The following is a 12,266-nucleotide window of genomic DNA, read 5'->3' as shown; positions in this document are numbered from 1 at the left end:
GTGGGGCTTGAACCCACGAACCGCGAGATCATGACCTGAGCCGAAGTTGGACACTCAACTGACTGAGCCACCCAGGCACCCCATCTTCTTCTTGCCTTTGAATGTGGTCCACTGAAAATGTCTTGCCTGAAGTTGCAATAGCCACCTTGAGACCATGAGGTGATGAGCCTAAGAGAAAAAAGTCCCCAAACCTGCAGATTGTGTTTAAGACTAAATTCTTGTCAATGTTACTGACTCATCTACTCAACTGTGGCACTACCTGTCTCTGTAATCCTTGTAAAATGACCTGTTTTCGTGCTTTATCTACTGCTAGTTGGCTTTTGGATTATTTGTAGGTAGAAGCATTCCTAATTATACAGATTCATTCATTCAACAAATGTGCATCCGGTGCTAGTGCATGCCAAGCACTGTTTTAGGACCTGAGGCTGTTGCAGTGAATAAAACTAAGTTCCTGCTCTCTGTCCTAAAGCCTGCATACTATTGGGAGTGGGGAAGAGACAATAAACAAATAAATACGTTATGTATCAGGCTGTGATCATGGCTGGGAAGAAAAAGCATGACAGAGAGGTGGCGTGTGTGCCATTCTACACAGTCTGTGAAGGTGTCTCTGATAAGATATTTGAGCAGGGACCAGAAGGAAGTGAGGCAGCAAGCAGTGAGGGTATCTGAGTGTGGTCAGAAGCACCTAAGACAGTCCCTGATGACCGCCACACCCTTATTCATGCCTGTGGAGGCCTCTCTCCTTGAGTGTGGCTTCCTGACTCCTCAAGAACAGAATATGGTAGATGTAAAAGATACCACTTCTGAGATTAGCTTGCAAAAAAACCCTGTGACCTCCGGATGGGGCACCCTCCCTAGCGTGTTTACTCTGTGGGAAAGCAAACTGTCATGTTGTGAGAGAGCCCAGTGATGAGGGCGTGAGAGGCCTCCCAACAACCACTTGAATGAGTTTGAAAAGGGATTCCCCCCCACAACCCTGGTTGAGCCTTCAGATAAGATGACAGCTTCTATTCACAGCTAGACTGCCGCCTCAGCTGAAGGCACCCAGCTAAGCCACACCACTGATTCCCGACCACAGAGACTATAAGACGATAAGTGTTTTTTGTCGTAGCCACGAGGTGTTGGGGTAGTTTGTTATTTTACAGTGATGATCTGGGAGAAGGGCATTCCAAGCAGGGTTTACACTTAAATGCAGAGGCCCCAGGTCAGCAATGTGCTAGATATGCCCAAGGAACAGCAAAGCGGCTGATGTGGCTGCTGCAGAGTGAGCAAATGACAGATGCACAGAGCAGAAGAAGTGGATGGGGTTGGTCCAAGAGCAGGGATTGCTGAGAAGCCACTACAGTTGTCTAGAACTCTCTCCAATGAGGGTATCCTTTAATGTACATTAAGGCATAAATTATTAACAAGCCCTTTTGTTTTCTCATGATGTTTGCTAGGTAAGCCATGATGATCTCTAATACACTGAATTTCAGATACCTTCATTCCATTGTCTTTAAAGTAAACTCTACCCCCAGCATGGGGCTCCAACTCACCCCAAGATCAACAGTCACGTGCTCTACTGACTGAGCCAGCCAGGTGGCCCAATTTCACTCCATTTTTTTTGCACTGAATGGGTGTGGCTGAAAAAGTGAGACAAGGAGAAGGGGGAAATAATGGGGGAAGAAAAGAAAAGAAAAGAAAAGAAAAGAAAAGAAAAGAAAAGAAAAGAAAAAGTCACTGATGTCCTCTGAACACTACCAAACTAACCCAGAAGGATCTGAGGTCTAAGGATACCAGGTCTAAGCAGGAGGAAACTCCAGACACAACTCCAAGGTGGGCAAGCTATGTTTAACTGCTGTAGCTGCGACCAGATTTTGCATAAGCCAGACAATGGGGCTGGGGAGAAAACATCTTTGAAGCAAAACACCATTACCTGCCTTCTTACCTTCCCTCCCTCACTGAAAAACAAACAAACCCCAACGATGAACAGATATACTCAGCACCTGCATGCACACGGTCAGGTTAGCTTAGGCTTGGGATAATGACATAAATCAAGACTTTTGTGTATTTACTTCTTATTGTAATCCTTAAATCCTTACACTGCTGGCAACATTCAGGATCTTATTTGGTTACAGTATTTGGTAAATACCCTGTAAAAACTTGCCCTAAAGAACAGAATCTAAGAACCAACATTAAAGATGCCTAATCATGTTGCAGTGATCTCAGAAATAGGTGGCTTTTTAGAAGGTGTTAAGACTTAGTTGAGACTTTTTAAAAAAAATCACTCTAGAATGAGGTGCAAATAAACACTGCAGAAGAACCAATATTAAATCTTCTTTTCAGTGGTTCTTTTGGTGCTAGAGAGGAAGAGAATTCATAAAGACCGGTTTTTGTCAATATAAGCTGCATTACTATTTGGCATGAAATGAAACCAAGAGATCCCACTCAATTTCCTAATTTTCCTTTACAAGGCACCCAAAAAAAGTAGCTGTAACTTTGTTTTTAAGAATTTAGTATGGAACTGTGGCTTTCAGTTTGGAAAGCAATCCTAGACAAAGGACAACATGATTCAAAAATGCAGAATGGCATCATTATACCAATTACCCAATAAGCACAGAACTGAATTCTGAAGGAAATTAAAATTGTCCTGGGACAAACCGCTGTTTGCCCTACTCAGAGGACAAAAGAAGACAGGTCTATTTTTATCCTTTCATAAGATCTCAGTTCCATAAAAAGGAAGCATTGGTCTCCACCTATCCATTATCAGGAACAAAATATAATGGTTGTTGATCAAGATAAAAGTGACCGACAAATCTCTTCCAGAAAAGTTCTAAAATGAGCTTGATCGCTCTAGTCCCGTTCATAGATGCTGGAAAGGACAGGAGGAGAAACGGCAAGTGTTTCTGGTCGTGGGCAGAGCCAGTAAGACCCTCCCGTTCCTTTCCCCCGACTCTATCACCTATGTTGGAGGAAGCTCCGTGCACTGGAGTCAAGACACCCGGTTCCATTACCGGCTCTGTGACTTGATTTATGTTTTCGACCATGCGAACATAAACCAGTCAGGAGCCTCGGAACTGTTTTTTCGAAATGCAAAGAACTCTGGCATCAGCATGACACAGGCGAGGGAATTAAGGTGCAGAAAGGAACAATGACTTGCTCCAACTCGCAGCCCACGGCAGAACCAGAATTCAAACCCGGATCCATCAGACTTTACGAGACTTCGCGAACAACTCAGTTTTCTCGAGAGTAAATGGAGGAATAACACTGTCTACCCAGCACGGCTCCTGGAAACTTGGAAGGTGCAGATGCGGGCCGAGCAGCTGAACATCACTTCCAAAGCGCCCAGGCGGCGTGGAAAATTCTGTCCACCTAAGTGGAGATGGAGAGCCTGGACTGCAGCCCCGCCCCAGGAGGCCCCTCAGTCCTCCAAGCCGGGCTCCGCATAGAGACCGCACCGCACGCCGCAGAAGCCCCTTCTGCCAGCGCGGCCCGGCCAGGGGCTGGGGAGGGGCCGGGGGACTGAACCGAGAGCGCATCCAGCCCCGACTCACCTGTCACCCGGGCCGCTTCAGGCCGCACGTGCAGGGCGTGCGGTCACGGACTGGGTCGGTACCTGAGTCCCCACGCTGCGTCTCCGCATGCGTCCCCTTCTAGGCGCAGCCGCCGACTACCAGCCCGCGAGACCCCCGCTTCCGCCTCTGGCTCCCTTCGTGGTCACATGACCAGAGGGGCGGAGAGCAGGGCGGGGCGTCATGTGACCGCTCGCCGGCGCGTGCTGATGACGCAAAAGCCCGCGCTCGCAGTTTCACCGTCTAGAGAAGGGAGTTGAGGAAGGAGTTGGGGTCCTGGTGTGGGCAGTCCGGGTGCAGCCGGAGAGAGCTGGGTCGGACATCCAGGTAAAGCAGAAGCGAGGGCTGGCGATGGCGAGGGTGGCGGGAGGTGTCGCCTCCCTCTCGGGCCCTCCGCGGGTGCCCTGAGCTGGGGTCCGTCCGCCTGGCTCACGGTCCTGGCTTTTTGCACGTCGAGCAGTGAGGCTTGGGCAGGCTGCCCCCGCTGCCCGAGACGCCATCTCTCCGTCCTTCCGCCCTGATAGGGAACGGATCTCGAATTCTTCATGCAGATTAATCCGGTTGGAGCGGTCTTTAAATTTTTTTTTTTTAATGTTTTATTTTTATTTCTAGGAGGGAGAGAGAGAGAGAGAGACAGCGTGAGCAGGGGAGGGTCAGAGAGAGAGGGAGTCACAGACTGAAATAGGCTCCAGGCTCAGAGCCGGCAGTCAGCACAGAGCCCGACGCGGGGCTCGAACCCACGAACCGCGAGATCATGACCTAAGCGAAAGTCGGACGCTCAACCGACTAAGCCACCCAGGCGCCCCAAGGAGCTATCTTTAAAAGCAGGTACTCGGATAACGAGTGAAGCGCCGGAGCGCCAGTGTATGGAGCACCCGTTTATGGCGAAACGGTGGTTGCTGCTATTGTTGTCGATCTCAGTTCTTGATGGATCGCCTGTGTTGTGTGAGGAGCTGTTTTACGTGTAGAGCGTGTCAGAGGTCTAGTTTAAGCTGCTGCCTGGGTGAGGGAGTGGCCATGTGAACAAACAGTTGTGATGAGTTTTATAATAGAAGTGTGTGTGGGGGGAAGAAAGAGATAGTGGTAGCATGGGGGAGGGGCAAGCAATTGCTTGTGTGGATAGAAGATGTATCCTTGCATCTCGTAAAAGGAGACACAGCTCCAGCTGGATTCCTACAAGCCGCCATGGATTTAAAGGTCGACATAGTTTCTGTAAACTGTTTGCTTTGTGCTGTACAGAAAGATGAGAGAGGGAAACCTTTTTTTAATTAAAAATTTTTTTTTTGTTTTGTGTTGTTTTTTTGAAAGACACAGAGGGGCGCCTGGGTGGTTCAGTTAAGCGTCCGACTTCGGCTCAGGTCATGATCTCACAGTTGGTGGGTTCGAGCCCCCCCCCCCCCCCCCCCCCCCCCCCATCGGGCTCTGTGCTGAAAGCTAGCTCAGAGCCTGGAGACTGCTTCGGATTCTGTATCTCCCTCCCTATCTGACCCTCACCTGCTTACACTGCCTCTCTCTCTCTCTCAGAAATAAATAAAACATTAAAAAAGAGAGACACACACAGAGAGAGCGAGTGGTAAGAGGGGCAGAAAGAGGAAGGCATAGAATCCGAGGCAGGCTCTAGGCTCCAAGCTGTCAGCACAGAGGCTGATGCTGAGAGATCATGACTTGAGTTGAAGTCCCACACTAAATCAACTGAGCCACCCAGGGGCCCTCGGGGAAACAATATATTTTAACAGATATTTATTTTGGGAGAGCACAAGTGTGGGAGGGGCGGAGAGAGGAGGACAGAGGATCCGAAGTAGGCCCTGCACTGACAGCACCGAGCGGGGTGTGGAGCTTGAACTCCCCAACCGGGAGATCCTAACATGAGCCAGAATCCGACGCTTTACCGACTGAGCCACCCAGGTGCCCCCTGAGACAGTTTTTTTAAGTTAGCTAATAACTGGTCCTGCCTGAAGCGGATCTTAGACCTCTGAATATTTTTGTCTTTGCCTTTCCCCATTCTTATGTTGAAATCCTAATGCCAGTGTGGTGGTATTAGGAAGTGGGGTCTCTAGAGGTGCTTAGGTCATGAGAGTGGAGCCCTCAGGAATGGGATTAGTGCCTTTGGTGAAAGAGGTATCCAGAGAGCTCCCTTGCACCTGGTACCCCGTGAAGAGGAAGACTGTGAAGGTCTGGGGGCTAGGAACCAGAGTGCAGCCCAGCTGGCACCTTGATCTTGGACTTCCCAGACTCCAGACTTGAGAGATACATTTCTGTTGTTTAGAAGCCACCCAGTCTCGTCTTTTCATTACAGCAGCCCGAATGGCCTAAGACAAGGTCTTTTAGGGGAGGCAAAATAACATGCTTGGGAAAATCTCAGAGAATTCCTTGTTTATTATTTCCTACATACATTGTGTGTTTTGTCAGCTCCCGCTGCTATTAGAAGATAGCGTAGACTGGTGGCTTAAACAAACAATAGAAATTCATTTCTCACGGTTTTGGAGACTAGAAGCCAGAGATGGGGGTGCTGGCGTGGTTGGCTACTGGTAAGGACCCTCTTTCTAGCTCGCAGTCAGTCCCCGTTATGTCCTTACAGTGGAGAGAGAGAGAGAGAGAGAGAGAGAGAGAGAACTCTGGTGTCTCCCCTTCTAATAAGGACCCTGATCCCTTCCTGAGGGCTGTACCTTCAGAATGTCTCAACCTGCTTATCTTCCAAAGGCCTCATCTCCAAATACCATCACCATGGGGGCTAGGCTCTCAACCTGCAAATTTTGTGGAGGGTCAGGGGAGGGAGATGCAGTTATCTCAGTGTTCTCCGTACTTGTTTGAGTCTAAGAATCATCTGGAGTTATTCATAAAAGTACTGGTTTCCTAGAGTGTCTACTAGGGACTCTGATTCAGTAGGTCTGAGATAGTACCTGTATATAAATCTATATTTCTTTTTAATTTTTTGTGTTTATTTTTGAGAGAGAAAGAAAGACAGAGTGTGAGTGGGGGAGGAGCAGAGAGAGAGGGAGACACAGAATCTGAAGCAGGCTCCAGGATCTGAGCTGTCAGCACAGAGCCTGACACGGGGCTTGAACTTCCGAACTGCAAGACCATGACCTGAGCTGAAGTTGGATGTTCAACCGACTGAACCATACAGATGCCCCAAATCTATATTTTTAAGAAGCATGTCAACTGGTTCTTAAGATCAGACAAGTTTTAGAAAACTACAAAATTTGATTTCTCTTCTGTAATGCCCTGAGATAGATAATTTCCTTCACACTGATGATAGAGAAGGTAAGCAATTTAACGAGGACTGTGAAGTTTTAAGTGGCATTGGATGGGACAGAATTTTCAGGCATCTCTGTCCATTGTCCATTCTTGTAAGCACTACTCTATAGTGTTGCTTGTAGTGTTATAATGATCAAGTTGATGAGTAATATTTGCTTCCATTTTTAAAGATTTATATGCTGGACATTATTTTCAGTGTTTTATTATATACCTTGACTCAGTCTGTTCTCACAGCAATCCTTGAGGTGGGTTTGGGTGATTTCCTATTTTAGAAGGGGGAAAATGAAACACTGAGAGGTTAAATAATTAGCCTGAAGACATTCAGTCAACTTAAATAGCAGAATCTGGCTTAGTACTCAGGTAGTCTCTTTCTAGAAGCTTCATGCTTGACCTCTACTCTGTATGGCCTCCATAGTTTGCTCTATTATGTAAAGAAATTCTGCTTTTACTGGGAGCTTACCAAGTCTGTAAATCTGTTAGAACCAGAGGACTGTCAGGAATTTATACAATAACTATATATACATCTATTTTTAAAATTTATATTTAATATATTTACAGGGCGCCTGGGTGGCTCAGTCGGTTAAGCGTCAAACTTCGGCTCAGGTCATGATCTCACAGTTTGTGGGTTTGAGCCCCACATCTGGCTCTGTGCTGACAGCTCAGAGCATGGAGCCTGCTTCAGTTTCTGCATCTTCCTCTCTCTGCCCCTTCCCTGCTCGTGCTCTGTCTCTCTCTCTCTCTCAAAAATAAATAAATGTTAAAAAAAAAATTTAAAAAATATATATTTACAGTTTTCAGAATTCAATATGTATGCATGTCAGATATGTTAACTATAGATTTTGAAGTTCTCCTTATTAAACTGATTTATTACTACTATTATCAGTTTTTAGAAAAGTGTGTCAGAAGAGTAGTCTACTTTTTCTAGCCCCTTTATGTTTTAGGTTTCTAAGAGCTATGCTGTTGAATTCTTCGGAGAACCAAGGAATGTTTTTGAAAGAGGTTATTCTCCCTCCTTTGAAAAATGACACCTTTCCCATGTGTTGAGTGCATCTGTGTTTGGTTGTCCAGGTACCATCACAATGCTTTGGTGTCCCCTCCAGGCCAGGAGAATGGACATAACAGTGTGGCACTTGTGGGATATTAGATGCATTCATATGGATGTTTAAAGCACTTTTATTTTCCTATGCGGTTATTATTCTGACACCTAAATCTTATTTTATTGTGTTTGAAAACGTAGGTAATAATTTCAAGATGCCCGGACGTTCCAGTTCCAGTTCCAGTTCCAGTTCAACTGGTTTTATATCCTTCAGTGGCATAGAATCTGCTCTCTCCTCTTTGAAAAACTTCCAATCCTGTATCAGCTCTGGAATGGACACAGCTTCTAGTGTTGCCTTGGATCTTGTAGAAACTCAAAGTAAGTAACAATTAAAACTTCTTTTGTGTTTACTTTGAGCTAACCGTCTATGGAGGCGTTACTCTGGGGATATGAGAGAAGGCTCACCTTTTGAGTGTTCTTGGGACAATCATTTAATCCCTCTGGGCATCCGTTTTCTCACTGTGTTCTGTGTACCCCGTATTCTGTGTACCCCGTAACGAAGTACTGAGGATGAAATGAGATTGACTTATTCATGTGTCTTCGAATAGTTCTGTGCCAGTAGAAACTGCCCTAGAAATTTATAGGTGAAAACAGGAAGGTTCCTGACCTCAAGGAGCAGACAGTCTAAAGTATGTGGTATTTGTGAACTGTAAGGTAGGCAAATGCGTTATAGTAAAGTTATTTTGCGGTAGTTTAAGTCTTTATGCTTGATCGATTAAGCTTATGCTAGGGGTACCAGCAAAGGAAGGCCTCTACCAAGATAGGAAAGTTCAGCTTTGATGAACTTTATCAGCATTTTTCAATCATAAGATTTCAAAAGATGTTAGTTGCTTTCTTTGGATTAGGGTTGTTTTTATTTTAAATACAGAGCAGGGGAGCAACAGTATTTTTGTTTGTTTTTAATATCGCTGGTTTTCAGTGATTTGATTGTGATGTGCCATTGCATGATTTTCTTTGTTTATTCTGTCCAGTGGTCTTTAAGCTTTATGGGTTCGTGGGCTTATGGCATTGATCAAATTTAAAAAAAAATTGCTACTATCTCTTCAAATAGTTTTTGTGTCCCTCCCCTCCCTTCTTCTGGAACTCTTAATGTATATTGGACAGCTTGGTAATGTCCGTAAGTCACTGAGGCTAGTTGATTTTTTTCAGGTTTGTTTGTTCTGTCTGGTTTCAGCCTGAAATGTCTGTTGCAGTGTCTTCAAGTTCATCGGTCTTGTCTTCTGTGGCATCTACGCTGTTGTTAATCTGTGCAATGAATTTTAAATTTCAGATACCGGAGTTTTCAGCTCTGGACATAAAAAAGAATTAAATGGAAATCTTAGTTCTGTCTTCTATTTCTCTTCATTATGTTTTACTCTATATTCTTGAGCATACTGAACATTTTTATAATAGCTGATTTAATATCCTTGTTTGCTAATTCTGTCATCTATGTCTGTTGCTGCTGTTTCACACGGAAATTGTGTGCATTATGTTGCTGAGTGTTTGGATTTTTTTGTCTTCCAGTAAAGAATTATGGCATTTGTTTTGGCAGGCATCAAAGTAATTTGTGGATTAGGCCAGTCCTTTCCAGGTTAGTTAAACTTTGTCAGTGCAGGTCAAGTTGGTGTAGATTTATCTTAGGGCCAGTTTAGCTGTGTTACGAAGCTAGGCCTTCCTGAGTCTCTGTTGATGCTCAGAGGGTTCAGTGAGGTAGCACCACTCTGCCTGATGCGATTTGAAGCTCTTCCAGTCCAATGTGAATTCTGGGTATTGTCCACTGACAGCTCCCAGCCCTTTTCTCTCAGTAGTCTAGGATGGGGGGCAGGGGATCTCTGCAGATTCCTTGAGCCCTTTCTCTGCATAGCTCCCCACAGTGCTGCTGTCTTAGCCTCCCTGAACGCCAGTCTGTCTCCTTCGTCCTTCAAGATTTGCCTTCTCTGCTTGGATTCCTCCTCCCTTGTGCAGGGACTGCGTGACTTACCTAACTTGTTTTTCCCTCTCTGCAGGACCCACAGTTCTCTGCCTATTGCCCCCACTGTCTGAAAGCAGCTGTTGTTTATGTTTCGTCAGCTCTCTAGTCGTTCACTGCAGGGGGCCAGTTCCATTCCAGTTCATTCATGGCCAGCAGCAGAAATGACCCATAATTTGTAGTGGGTAGCCTCTAAAGTTCTTAACCCTTCCCAGCCTGATTTGAGGTCTATTTTTGGACATTTGGCTTTGGTAGATAACTTGGATAAAAGTCATAATAAAATCTTCAGCAAAGAGAGAAAAGGTGGAGTGTAAACCAGTTGACTATGTTGTTGGACAGCAGCCACTGGATGGGAACAAATTAAAGTGCAGAAGAGCACGTGGGAAAGTCCATCATCTTTGTAACAGAAATACTCCCTTTCTTCGCCTCTGAGATTAGCACCCTTTCTGTTTCCCTTCTGGGTTGCCCAACTTCATCACAAATTAGAATAAACTTTGTTAAAAGAGATGTTAGTGATCACTTAGGTACCATTTTCTCACTTCGTATTGTAATTCTCTTGTTGCTGCTATATTATTAAATTGTTGGTGAAGGGAATTCTTGTTCCCAAGAACTTGGAGGGGGCTGATGTGTATTGTTTCCTGTTGGTTGCATTTTCCTATAACAGGTTCAACTTCTAGCTCATTTGAAATGGTCACCTTTCCCTGTGTTATGTTATAGTATGTGGTATGTACGCAATTTGACTTTTACTGTCACCACGTCTACTATTTTTTTCTCTAAATGTGTTGGTTATTATGGGGATGGTTTCCTTTTTTTTTTTAATTAAAATTTATTTAAAGCTTATTTATTTTGAGAGAGACAGAAACAGTGCAAGTTGGGGAGGCACAGAGAGAGAAGGCGAGAGAGAATTCCAAGCAGACTTCACTGTCCATGCAGAGCCCGACGTGGGGCTCAAATGCACGAAACCGTGAGACCATGACCTGAGCTGAAACCAAGAGTCGATGTTTAACTGACTGAACCACCCAGGTGCTTTCTTACTTACTTAGTTGGGAAATGAAATTTCTTACATTAGGAGATTTTTCAGGTAACTGGGGCTTATTTTTTGGATTTTTAAATTTATTATGTACTCTTCTGCTTTCTTAGGCAGAAGTACTGACTGAATTTATCAAAAGTGTTGTTAATATCATCTTTGAGCAGTTAAATTTTCATAAGCCCTTTAGTTAAATAAAATTGAGGAATAGTCCAATTCCTTTTTTTTTTTTAAGTTTATTTATTTTGAGAGAGAGAGAGTGAGTGCGTGCACGTGCTTGCACACGACTAGGAGGGGCAGGGAGAGAAGACAGACTCCGAGGCAGGCTCCGCACTGTCCCAGCAGAGCCAGGTACGGGGTTTGATCCCAGGAACCATGAGATCATGACCTGAGCTGATATCAAGAGTCAGACACTCAACCAACTGAGCCGCTCAGGTGCCCCTGGGAACAGCCCTGTTCTAAAACATTAATGTACCTCAGGTTGTGTCCTCTCTCTCTTCCTCTCTGCCAGGAAAAGAAGCATTTGAAAGGAAGGAAAGAAGAGTTTTGTCAGAAACTACTCCTATTACAGGCAGTTGCTCTTAAAATGTGAGAATTAAAAGTTGGCCTCTGTGTATATCTAAATTAATATTTTAAAAGTGCAGAATCAAAACTAATCAGTAGAGCAAGTCTTTGCAGTTCCTTTGTGTACATCTGCCACCTGTATTAATGTCTGTGGTGTTACTTGTCATATTAGAGGTTTGGGTTTGCAAGACTTGATTTTCAACACTTGATTTTTTTTTTTTTTTTTTTTATTACCCCTAAGTGGCAGGTTTGCAGTTACCCACAGAATAATGGATGGCACTTAATTGTGACTGTGTGGACCAGTAGTCATACTGAGCTCTTGATCCAGTTTTTTTTTTTTTTACATCAAAAACAGAATTCTTTAATCTTGAGTTAAATAGATATTAAAATTTAGGGTTTTTTTTTTCAAAGAAGAGCATAACATAAAGCTGAATTTAAAGAAATGCAGACTTGTAAATAAGTTTTTGGACTGCTCTTACCGAATCCTAGGTGTTTTAAGTTGCTATATTAGAAATTAGATAAACAAGTTCTCCTCTAAGATCTAAATAGAAAATAAACAATCTAGGAAGGCTTCATCAGATCTGCTTTGCTCCTGATTCCTTTATAACATAATTGTGCAAAGCGGATTTATGTACATATGCAGATTTATGTGTATGTGCAAAGCAGATTAAGTGTACAGTGGACTTTTCTGTGGCATTTATTATCATTAGGGTAGCTGACTGTTAATTTAAAAATCAGCAATATTCTACCTGCTTGGCTTTTCTTGTGTTCCCAGGTGAGCCCCACCCCCACTTAAGATGAGGTAACTAACCATGTCCTGAT

The 12,266-nt window shown here is 44.3% G+C and overlaps 2 protein-coding genes across 5 annotated transcripts in view; one reads left to right on the top strand and one right to left on the bottom strand.

Annotated features, from left to right (window-relative positions):
- Positions 1–3,694, bottom strand: part of WASHC5 (WASH complex subunit 5) — a 61,035-nt gene extending 57,341 nt beyond the window's left edge. For all 3 annotated transcript variants that reach the window (XM_039231979.1, XM_039231980.1, XM_039231981.1), the window contains exon 1: positions 3,534–3,694. The gene's annotated coding sequence lies outside the window, so the exon portion shown is untranslated. The remainder of the gene's footprint in view (positions 1–3,533) is intronic.
- Positions 3,695–3,762: 68 nt separating this feature from the next.
- The window catches only part of NSMCE2 (NSE2 (MMS21) homolog, SMC5-SMC6 complex SUMO ligase), a 218,808-nt gene continuing 210,304 nt past the window's right edge, over positions 3,763–12,266 (top strand). Inside the window, exons 1-2 of one of the 2 annotated variants that reach the window (XM_039231986.1) lie at positions 3,763–3,878; positions 8,047–8,223. In XM_039231986.1, the coding sequence (XP_039087917.1) occupies positions 8,061–8,223 (163 nt within the window). In that variant the 5' untranslated portion in view covers positions 3,763–3,878; positions 8,047–8,060. The remainder of the gene's footprint in view (positions 3,879–8,046; positions 8,224–12,266) is intronic. The other variant, XM_039231987.1, reaches the window with a different exon arrangement.

This window comes from Hyaena hyaena, unplaced genomic scaffold (genome assembly GCF_003009895.1).
Source record: "Hyaena hyaena isolate Hyena2069 unplaced genomic scaffold, ASM300989v1 scaffold_62, whole genome shotgun sequence".
Taxonomy (NCBI): Eukaryota; Metazoa; Chordata; class Mammalia; order Carnivora; family Hyaenidae; genus Hyaena; species Hyaena hyaena.
This window is presented reverse-complemented; position numbering and strand designations above follow the sequence as displayed.